At 37.9% G+C, this 12211-nt stretch overlaps 1 protein-coding gene across 1 annotated transcript in view; it reads right to left on the reverse strand.

Annotated features, from left to right (window-relative positions):
• The window catches only part of OCA2 (OCA2 melanosomal transmembrane protein), a 177083-nt gene that overhangs the window by 142086 nt on the left and 22786 nt on the right, over nucleotides 1-12211 (reverse strand). Inside the window, exons 3-6 of the mRNA XM_032680785.1 lie at nucleotides 11523-11711; nucleotides 7899-7956; nucleotides 6992-7064; nucleotides 1873-2030 (exon numbers count right to left, since the gene is read on the reverse strand). Of these exons, the coding sequence (XP_032536676.1) occupies nucleotides 1873-2030; nucleotides 6992-7064; nucleotides 7899-7956; nucleotides 11523-11711 (478 nt within the window). The remainder of the gene's footprint in view (nucleotides 1-1872; nucleotides 2031-6991; nucleotides 7065-7898; nucleotides 7957-11522; nucleotides 11712-12211) is intronic.

The raw sequence follows: 12211 nt of genomic DNA on the forward strand, positions 1-12211 counted from the left end.
CTGCAAGAGAGTCACATTTGGCAATATTAACAGAAGTCAGTGATAATGACACGCCTCTGATCTAGGGTTTTATTCCTCCTTTTCTCTCTCCTGACTATTTAGGAGAATTTTTTATGGGTCAGGCATAATACATATCAGTCTAAATTAATTCCCCCTGACTAGGTATGTTACAGATGTTGAGATTGGAGCAAACTCATCCTCATACCTTCACTCAATCAGTGAAATGACAGACACATCTTGGAGGTCCTCCAGAGGAGGGATGCCAAATCACACATTGCATTGACTACAAGGAGCATCTAGGGCAGACAGGCTCAATGACTACAGCATAGTTCACTTCTAAAACTGACTGGGAGGAAAACTAACATCCATGAGGCAGAGGCAACAAAAAGTACAGAAGCAACATCGTGACCCCAAGACATCACGAAGAGGACTTAGTAGAAATTCAGTGAAGAAAACGTTCCTTTAGTCATGGATCACCACTGGTGTGCCAGCAGAGGTGGGCTGCTGCAGCCAGCTGTGCTCTGGCTGCCCCACAGCAGCACAAAGGCTGCTTGGGGATCACTGCCAGCAGCACAGGTTGCAGCAACCTCCTCATCACAGGGCTGGGTGGTTTAAGAGGGTAATTGCTGTTGTGGTGTTGTTTGCCACACTGAGGTAGTGGGACTAGTCTTTTGCTGTAGACTGTGAGATGGAGTGTAAGTGGGAATACTGATGGCATTGTTCAGCTGTGCTGGCCCCGGTGGAGGCAGGTCAGCCTGTCATGTATACAGAATGAGAGGCAGTTGTTTTTATGTCAGTGCTATTTATTAAATGATGAGGCTTATTTTTATTTTTCAGTGATATCCAATGACAGGCTGTAAAAAAATCCTCTTTTACCAAATTGTCTGGGAAGAGCAGAAGGAACTTGTTACAAACACATCAACAATGAGAAAGACTTAAGAGAAACAAAGCCAATAAATATGACACGTTTGAGAAAATAATTTGCAATGAAATGTGAAAATGTATTTCACTGAGCACAAAAAGGCACTTTGCAATCATTTTTGCCTTCGAAGACAACTTTTTAAATATTGGCAGTTTTAAACACATGAATTTCCATGCTCTGTGTCAGCCAAGAGGCATAATTTTTGTGAAATTTTAATATAGGAAGCCAGAGGATGTGGCAATGGATTTGCCATATATAGGATGGAAGAAGTCCTGTCAGAGATGGACTAGTGAAGAAAAAGAAGAAAACAGCTCAAATGTTATAGAAACAGAAGTTTTTAAGGTGGTTTAAACAGGTTTTAAAATGGCTTTTGCTTTTTCTGCAAAGTCATTACTCCCTCTTCCCAACACCCCCTGTGAAGGACTATTGTCTCCCATACAGGAGTGTCCTGGGAAGATGTCCTGAGGTGTTTCTCATTGGTCCTTGTTAACCCCTTCCTATTGGCTGTTAACTCTTTACCTGATTGGTTTTTTCTGTGTGACCCTGAACTTGTGATTGGTCCCCTTTTGACCCTCCTAAAAGCCTTATAAACCCCTACCCCACAATAAACTTCCTCTTTCGTCAGTCCCTCCCTGGTGGTCTGTGTGAGCTCCTTACAGGGTTGCCAGGCCACGTGGCGGGGGCAGGGGGGAAGAGCATTCACCTTCCAGGTAATGGGCTGGCACCCAGAGCCTGAAGGTTCCCCCTCCAACTAATCCGTCGTAAGGGGAAGTCTTATAAAGGCAAAAGAAAATGTAACTTTACTCTTACTACAGTAAGTTTTCTAATGCTGAAGTTGATACACTTCACAGCAGGAAAAAGCACGACCACTTAATTCACACAGTGGTGATGGAAATATAACTGATAAAACACATCTCAGAAAAAGTGAAAGAAAATTTAGACACCATCACCTGCTGCTGGCGTCTCCTCCTTGATCCTGTGTCTTCATTCTGGCTGATTTGTACTATGATGTATTCTTCTGTTTGCTCATCAACTACATGTGCTCCAAATGGGCCTCCTATGTCTAATTTCAACAGAGCAGAGTCACGAAAGTCAGTCAGATTCATAGCTGTTAATAAAGTTAAGGTGTAACATTTCCAGTAAAGATGAGTATAGGCTGTACAAACTCTAGGAAAAAAAATAGATTGGTCAATTTATATTGAAAAACGCATTCTTCAGATGAAATGCTTCAGAAACTGTGAAAAGAACAGAATAAATATCTACTTCTTCACCAAGCAGTACTGTTTTGACCAAGTTTCTTAAGAAAACAGGAGTTGCAAGTTCAAAACAAATACATCTTTCTGGTGACTTTTGGGATCACCAGTCCTTTCAAAAGCTATCACAGATATAGCAAAGCTTCAAAATAGCGTATGGAACTACACAGAGAGACAGAGAAGTACGGCTTTTTAAGCGCTTGTACTAAGGGCTGCACTGTTAGCTCAGCAATTTAACATCATAGAATTTGTACTGGTGAAAACACTGTAGAAATTGTAGAAACTCCAACCACAAGGAAAACTAAATCAATATCCTATTAGTGCCAGAGGATTTGTTTCTTAGGCAAAGTTTTGCTCACTATGTTTCAAACATCTGAAAGACGTATTTTCAAGCTCCTCTTAGTTGAAGTTCTCACAGACTCCTTCACCTCCAGCTCCCTCATCTACTTTTTCTTTTCTTCCTCCTTAGATATCGCATATAACATGTGGTCAAATTACATTCCTAGTCTAATTGAGAAATCAGCCAATCATAACCCACAAATCCACTCAAAATTCTGGTTCTGTTGTTCCCAAAGCATCTAGGACTATTTAAACCTAGTATTGTAACAGTCCACTCCTGGCATGGTTGAAAAAGAAGCACCCCTGTGGGTTGGAGAAGGTAGGGGTTGGGGGGAGGAAAGTCAGAGCTTTTAAACAGTTCACAGTTCGTTTGTTACTATACTAGAGCTATACTGTAATTGTTTTATGCCCATCTGTGTCAGACAGAAAGTTAAGACATCACACAAAACAAACAAAAAAAAAAACAAATGAACAAAAAAAACCCCTTGATTTTACACATATATGTTCTGTTTAAATCATAAATCTTAATCACGTGCTTGAGTATTTTAATGGTTTTAACACCTAACATTTAACTGAGCTTACTACAAAGAGTGAACCTGTAAAAAAAAAAAAAATCGTATACCTATCAAAATAATTGTGTTGCCCACAGAACTCAGAGACTTTAACAAGAGAAGAAAAAACACAGCATAGTTAGAGGGACCTAGAGCAGTGCTCTGCCCTGCCTCCAGTGAGCCTCATTAACGCCATCCATTTTAGATCACTGTCTAATGGATAAAGCTTTGTGACGTTATGCAGAGGTACTTCTGGATCTAGTAAAGAGTAATCTCTCGCAGTAATCTAAAAAAGACCCTAGCAGATCTAGTGGCAGGTGGGCAGCCAATGCATTCAAAGTAATACAAATATCACCCTGCTTAGCAAGGCAAGCAGAGCAATCACCACCAGTGACACCCACATGCCATTCATTAAAAAAATTAACCTGCCACACATCTATTTGCTTAAAGAAATCACAAAAGAAAGGATAAAAAGACAACCTCACATGCAACAAATCAGGAGATCGAGTCCAATTGGAAGAATTTACACACACAGCCCCTAGCAAACATAAACAGAAATTACAACAGTTCTCGTTTGTTTCTGAAAGTTTTAAGTGTCATTTGGTATTACAGTCTTTCTGTCCTTATTGATACATAACAATAGTATCAACTAGAACTATATCTATACTTTTAACTAGAGATGTTAATTATAACTTCTAAAAGATCTGCTGACCTGAAGTCATTAACCCAACAGTTTGGGACAGCTTTTGACAGTCTGCCTTTTACTAGGAGTGTAGCACTTTATGTCTTGAAAAGTTTCCGGTGCACATAATTATGGCAGCTTCCTTTTAAGAAATACTTCTAAAATAAATCCTGTAATTACCTAGATGACACATTCAGGAGCTATTAGAAAGGATGCTTAAAATTAAAGGGAGGGAAATTAAACATTATTTTCAAGAAGAGTGACTTCTTCCTTCTTTTCCTTTAAAGATAAGGATACTTTTTCCATTCCATTCTGTGCACTTATAAAACCATCAGAATGATCTATAGCAAAAAAAAAAAAAGGTTCTCCTTTGATTGCAAGTGCAACAGAACATCACTCACCAGTCTACACTGAGGGTATGAAATCCCATCAGAATTATCTTTTTCCAAACAATTTTTAGAGATGCTGTCATAATTCCATTGTTAGACTGCAGGAGAGAGCAGCCTTTATGAAAGGTGGAATCAAAATAAAGCAGAAGAAAACTTCAGACATGCTTACGTGAATCCAAATGCAACTTTTTTTTAGCAAGCTGATCTTCAGAATATTTTTGTTCTGCTTTACTTCGGTTTTATATCTCCCTTAAATTGCCAGAGCATGATTTTCTCTAAATTTTAATCATTCAAATATGACCAACTTTTGGGGAAACTATCTTTTTATTTTTAATATCTCCTTTTATTCTGCAGCTTAAGTATGCTTTTTCTCTTCTGAACTTTTTCTTTTTAAAGTAAAAAATCTCCCTGACATGATTTACAGCCAGAGCTGTTCTTTTTTATTTCACTTCTGCTAAACTGCCTCATTTTGATGTAGTTCTATTCTTGAAACTACATTACTGCTGTGAGTTAGCCTGTTAAGGGATTTGGGTTTGTGTTTGCTTTGTGAAGCATTACACAGTGGCTGTCTGTGTTTACACCTGGCACCAGACTGGGTCCGCTGCTCACAGCTAAACCAAGAACTGGTTTTTTTCTGATCTTGGTGTTCTGACTCGTTGGTCTTAAAAGGTATTGAAGAGTGTGTGAGAGTCAATTCATGTTACTTCATTTTTATGTGGCTCATGTAGACAACATGACAGAATGGGATGCAGTAGCTAAACATTTAAATTGGTATTCATTCACCATAGTTTACACATGTGTACTGTGGACATCTGAGTTTGTTACATCTGAGTTTGTTACTTCCTTAAAAACAGTGAAAAGAGTGTGTTTTTTAGATGGAATTCATTGCTTCATTTTAGACTACTAGGCAAAGATGAGAAGAATTGCTCATGAGAAACATCAGTTCTCTCTATTAACTATAAAGAGAGCCTACAATGACTAATTCAGGTGTAGCTGAGTCACTCCACAAAATATCTAGTTCCTGTTCTACCCTTCATCATGTAATTAATTCAAAGTACAGGGACAGCCAAAAAGCCACGTTTGACAGAGATTCTCTCTTATATTTGTATGCACATGGCTGACTTTAGGCTTTCTTTAACATCTACTTGTATATCCTCTTCTGCCTACAATAAAATGTACCTTGAGAATGCTATATGTATTGATTATTTTTCACCAAGTTTCTGAGGTAGTTATATTTGTCCTGATTTATGACCAGGTCCTGATTTATGACCAGGTCACTTATGCTAGCTTCTCTAGGATATTACCATTTTAAAGAAGACCTTTTCCCTGGGTCTTAGCATCCATTTTTGCATAATGTCCTTAACTGTTTTTTTCTGCGTCAGTATTTGTAGTCTTCTCTTTTGATTTCCTATTCCTGTTTGTAGCTTATGAGGTTGTTTCTACATCATTGCCTCATGGTATAACAAGCTTAGCCACTTGTAACGCAAGTAACCACTCTGTCCCTACTGCTTTTCCCACTGGAAGAGTGCTGTATAACTTTTCTCCCCCCCTTTTTGGAGTTTTAGCAATCCAGTTCGATTTTTGTCTATGTTGGATCCATCCTATCTCTTTGTGCTCCATCAGTTTTAGAAGTTCTGTGAGTCCCTAACAAACTCTTTTCTATAGCATTTTGTCAATTGTGCCTTGAGGTTCTGCTTCTTTGCCTGCCTCTGCACGTGGTCCTGGTCTTCATCCATCTATTTAACAGCTTGAACATTGCCTGCAGCCAAAATGCTTAGTACATTTCTAACAACATCAACAAACAGAATTATTTTAAAATGTTTTCTGTAAGGAAAAATGATGGAGGAGTGCAGTAGAGAACTAGAGTTATAAAATAAAAAATATTCAAACGGGAAAAAGAATTAGAGAGGTTGTTTCATTCATTAAGTTAATTTATGCTCTGTGGAAGAAAAACCCATTTTTAGGACATCTAAGGAAGATGAAAAGTTTGCTAAAATCTGACTACATTCTTTGCCTCACAGTCTTTGTTTCTATATATACATCTGGTTCAAGGAGGACAAAAACATTGATGTAAACAGTATATTGGTGGGAGTTTACAGTTGAAGTTGTCACTGATCCTACTTAAAGTCCCTTTATTTCCTCCAAAAAGCAACCTCAACTTTTAATTATAAATTGCCCTCAGGTACCAACATTTTCTTCCTCATTTACCCTACTAATTAGCACATTATATAGTGTCATTATTGGCCACAATGAGAATGCTAATAATCAAATCTATTTAAAATGGACTCTCCCTGCTCAAAATCATGGAGCTGACCAGTTAAATAGGAGAACTCAGCATTTCCAAAATTAAATTCTACTGCAGCTTTTCAAAACAAGAAACCTTCCAGCAGTTTGTGAAATATATCTACAGGTGAATCTTCTTTCAACATTAGTGAAATAAGAATCAAGCAGATTGTGGATCAGACTGATTGAACTAAAAACATAGTGGGAACAAGAAACATAATTGATTACAATTTATTGTAATTTTTGGGGTTTTTTGTTTGTTTACTAATTGGATGTTCATCCCTCAAAGACTTTTCGCATTCAGATCTCTATTCACCCGTGATGAATCATTTTTAGTTGTGGTTATTCTGTTGCTTATTCTTCTGAGCAGTTTCTTGGTCCCAACAGGTGCCATTCAGTAAGACTTGGACAGGGAGCATGGCTGTGGCCTCTGTCAAAGGACAAGCCTAAGCGCAGCCAAGGCTCTGAGGACACCCAGTCCTCCCAGGGTATATGACAGAAAATACCCACCCTTTCAACCAGTTTATCAATAAAACTTCAGATCAGGGTTGTTTTCAATGAAAGAAGGATACAGAAGCTTTCCAGAGGTGATACAGCCAACATCTGCCATGGAACACCTTGATCTGGATAAATGCCAAATAAAATCTAGTGCAAGTATAACAAACAAACATTCATTAGTGACACAAAAACTGAAAAATACCTACTAAACTTATCTCAAAGAGCTAAAAAATTGTACATTTAATTGTGAGACTGTTTCAATATTTTCGAGTGTTTCCACCACAGCTGTAAAGCACCTCTGGGGTACTTAACAAGGGCAAGTAATATTCCTCCTGTTAACTTACTACCAAAGTCACATATTTGATGTATTTTACCTAAATATCTCTTTGGACAGGATTTGTCTGGAAAACAACACCCATACCTTAGGAAATGCAGGGTGTCATATATTTTCCTCCGATACAGAAGCCCTGCTACTCAAAAAGGAGTTCCTAACAACAGCTTTTCAAAATTTTTCTCAAGTCTTGCAGTCTAAGATTTCTCTAATTTTGAAGATTTTGTTAAGAGAGGGGAGCACTTTGGCCACCCCAGTTAGGAGAGGCCCATCTCCCCATGACCTTCTGGCTTTGACGCTGTGAGGCACTGCCATTGCTGGTGCATCCTCCCCAGCACATCTTTTCCTAGGAGCATTCCTCAGGTGCTAGTATGAAAAGACTCATGCTAAATTCAACAAGCATCCATAAGGGACAGATTTGAGTGTAAGCTGCCTCCTCCTCCAACTGAACTGTTTACCCAACCACATTGCCCTGAGTGGTGAGTAGTTCACCGAACAGGGCATGAAGCCCTGTATAGTATTGTCTTTTTTTGCCATCTTGCCCCCAGCCTCGAGACATTTTTTATGAGCTAAGAGAAAATATCACAGCCCATTTTGAACTAATTCTAAGGCAATGTGGGCCAGGAGAGGATTGCAAATTCAATACTTACAGAGCAGACAACTACAAAGATAAAAAGGCCTGAAACTTTTAGGAATTTTAGACAGCATCTGAAACACAAGAAACATATATTTACTATATGGTTAGTTTAAAACAAATCTTTCTGTTCTCTTAGTAGCTCTGACATTTCAGAAACATCATGGTAAGAACTTTTGAATGATAATATCACATCTGAGTATGGACATCAGGATGCAGGGCCAGCAGAGGCTTAGGAAGCCTTGGTGACTAAAAAGGCTCCTGCCCCAGGTCTGCTGCCAGCTGGATCTCAACGCACAGGAAGGAGGCTTTACCCACTGGGAAAGCTAAGGGAAGGCTGCAGCATGAGCTGATGATGGATCCTGGACCCATTTCTCCACTACTACTGCTGGCTCCTGACAGATCCAGAGACCCATCAGCTCTTTCTGGTCTCTCCCAGAGAGGCAAAGGAGCATTGCCATCACAGGGAAGTGTCATGGCTGTGCAGAAAGCACAGCTTATTGCATACAGGGATGGTGTCATTAATGACTTCCTCAAAACTGGACTTTTAATATACGCCCTGAAAAGTATTGGGAAAAAAACACCTGAAGACAAGAACAAGCTTTAACAATCTTCTGGGTTTAACAGTGTTTCTTTCAATCAAATATATTACGTGAGCATAAATCAACTAGCAAAACCAGGTATTTTTTCCATAGCACATCTGTGCCCTTTGAAAAAATGCCCTTTTTTGGAAATGTGATGCCATAAAATCTTCTGAAGCGTCAGAGCTTACTATTGAGTGGGTTAAGCAAGAATAACTCTAAATTAAAATATAGATGTTGAAAATGCATGCTCTGGAGCAACAAATCTCAAGATTCAGCACTTTTTTTTAATCACACCCTGAAATACAACTCAACTAATAATTTTCTGACTGCCCATCAATATGTCATGCAGATGTCTTAATTTACAGAAATCTTTCTGTTGATTTGCCCTCACTACATATTTTCACTAATTTAAAGCATTAATGTTCTTAATCCATTTTTTTCAAAAATAAACATTCAAACATTGCTTTTCCGACAGAATGACAAATGTAAGGTTTGATTTAAACCTAATGACAAGCAAGAAGGAGAAGATTTCAAGTTACCAGGATAATTAGTTGAAAAAGGAATAGTGCAAAAACAAGCTGTATTGATAGATGTTATAGGACAAAATATTAAAGCAGAGTAGTCTGAAGAGTGTCAGAAATAATTTTTAATCACAGTGGAAATAAGTCCCTAAATCAATTCGTTGACTGAAAGAAACATAAATGACTGGACACCCATTTTTGGAAAACATTGTTTTCTAAAGTTCTCCTCCTCCTTAGAATTTTCCAAACAGAGGCTAATAAAAAACAGCAGCTAATAAAAATATGTTGCCACAGACAAAGTGGTACAAAGGGGCTACAGTACTCTATGAAATACAAGTGGTAACAACTTTACACAAACTTTGCACAGCATGAAAATCTAGAGAAGGCAGAGGAAGACGGGAAGGAAGCCAGTTAGGTGGCTTCTAGAAATTCCAAGTAGCCCTGCTCTACTGAAAAACAAGATGGCAATGAGGGGAAAAAGATAATAATGGTTTGAAAATAAAGGAATGACAACAAAAGCCATTATCAGCACTTCATAACTGATAACTTCTATTGGTATAGTGTGATTTATGGAAAATACCTACTGCGATCTTAGTCATGAAGCCTCCATCCTGCTTGTCTATTCTCCCCATCTCTACATTACAGTTTTATTCTGGTGTTTTTGAGAATTGATCATGTTATGAATTAATAAATCCTGGTCCAGACTGGTTTAATTTTAATGTACTCGATTTTTTTTGTTTGCACTTAGGAATCATAATTTACAATAATAATTCAAATTACTATTGAAACAAGAAACATAATAACTTGATTTTAAGACATAAGAGAAAAAAACATGAATTAAGCATTTATAAATTCATAACCACTTGTCTGTAAATATCAGAAACTCATCTAAAGACACTGGTAAGGAATAATAAGTTTTTTGAAATGGTCATTTTATTAAACGTAGAATTTAGAACGATCTTTTCCCCTCATCTGTTTGTTTTCATGGCATTTTTTATTAGGGAAGCAGCACTTTTAACAGCTTAGAGTTGAGATGTGATTAGTTTTTGACTCACCTGTGGTTTGCAATCTATCTCTTCCATTCTACACTGCTAATCTGGCACAGCAGTGCAAATACAAACGCTGTGCCAAATCCTATGCTGATATATGCCTCTGGCACAATCCTATTTGACTTCAGCTGGAAATGCACAAAGCATAAATCTATGAAGGATTTCACCCCCCTGTTCTAAACCAAATGATTTTTGGTCTAATCCGCATGTTGTGTTGGGCAGTTTAACTTCATTTGTTATCTCAGCAGAGTTATGCAGATTTATGACAGCCAAGGAGTTGATCCCATATGTACAACCCACACTAAAGCAATGAAAATGCTTCAAGGGAAGTTCTGCCAGAAGAATGTACTCCTCCCCAGAAAATACTTCAAGGGAAGTTCTGCCAGAAGAATGTGCTCCTCCCCAGATTATAAACCTATGCTGTACTGGAAACGATGGAGTCCACACTCATTATCAATACCTTTGTTCCATCAAATGCCAGGGAAATCTACCATAAATGTGAAGGAATACACTCGCCATACTCCTTTGCATATGCTCATTTTACACTAATTGCAGTCATTGAAGTTCTCCTGCTCCGTTTGTTCAGTGGCGGTGCAGGAGAGCAGCACTCCACACAAAACCATATGCACAATTAAAGAAGGGAAGCAATTGTGGAGAGCTAAGACAATACACAGAGAAGGAAAAGATTCACTGACATCTCGCTGGCAAGGCTCAATGGATCAACAAGGAGATGGGGACATGCAGTGCTGGGCTCCATGAAAATCTGCAGAGCTGGCTGCAGACACCAAACAAAATTAGAAAAACCCTTGAAACTCTGGAAGGGACAGAGGGAATTAGTATCCAGGGTTAAAGGTTTTGCTAGTTAAATCCCCCAAAAAAATATCCTGTGTAAATTTGAATTTAAGGTCTTATCACATTGCTATCTTTTAATATATTAACAGATTCAGTTTCCTCCACGCCTAAATGAGGTAAAAGACTACTTTGAAGTAAGGAGTGAAATATGTTAATGTAGTTCAAGACAGAAGAATGTTTAGTTATATTTTGCTTTGTGTATATGTGAAAAGCTACTATAATGACTACAAAAAACTTTTAGATACATATTTTAATTAAAATGAAGGAACAAAACACTGAAGAAAAAAAGCTGTAGAATCAAGCCAAAGGGCTTTTAAGAAATGGTTTTAAAGAAATGTTAAAAGCAATATAGAAAGTACTTAATTGCAATTTAGAATAGGTGTATGACTGATGCTTGTAAGAATAAGGGGTTATTAATCACTAGGTAGAGACTGTAACCAATTTCACCAGTGTTTATTTTTAAACTATCAGTGGCAAGATATGGTCTAAACATGGAGTGCTATTTTATTAATTTGTGTAAATAAATCATTTTCTAGACATCTCTGCTTATAAACTAATACCTGCAGAAATTAATATATATATATACATATATATATAAAAGGAAACAGAAATAAATGAATGTTTGAAGTCAGACCTCATCTTTGATAAATTGAACTTGACATGAAGGTTGTCCAAGATTTCATATTTCTCAGAAGAAGCAGATCTGGAAAAACTTGTCATTTCACTTTCCAGTTGAAACCTTTGCTCAAATTCTGCTGAGCTGCTGTCCCATGAATCATCATCTGTGGTAAAATCTGGATTATGAAGAGCCATACACTGCAACCTGTCACACATTTTCAGTAAACATAATAAAACAAAACAGTGCTTTATTTCAACAGGTAGTAGATGCAACTGACCTTGCAAAACCTTATGTTCAATGTGATAGATTTTAACGGAAAATTTAATAGAAAAAGAATTATTCAGTACAGACTGAGCTCCCCTTGGTGATGCTGTTGGGTAGATGGCAGAGCAAGAACAAGGAACCCACGACATTTAGGTGCGCCCAAGACAACCAGTTCTCTGATACACCAGGCAGATGTGCTTCAAGATTTGGTGTGCAAATTGTGTTATAAGGATCTTTCCTACAGCTCTGCTGTGTCTTTCAATGCACATGATGTAACACCACATGGAGGAAATAAGAGCACAAAACCTGCAGTTCCCTATCAGGCTCTTTAATCACTCTGACCTCAGATCCTACATCCTTCCCTTTTTACAGCCTCTTCTCTCCTCCCAAGGTCCTCCAGAGTAATTCTTTACTTACAACCCCTGTCATTCACTTTATTT

Source organism: Chiroxiphia lanceolata, chromosome 2, assembly GCF_009829145.1.
Source record: "Chiroxiphia lanceolata isolate bChiLan1 chromosome 2, bChiLan1.pri, whole genome shotgun sequence".
NCBI classification, from domain to species: Eukaryota; Metazoa; Chordata; class Aves; order Passeriformes; family Pipridae; genus Chiroxiphia; species Chiroxiphia lanceolata.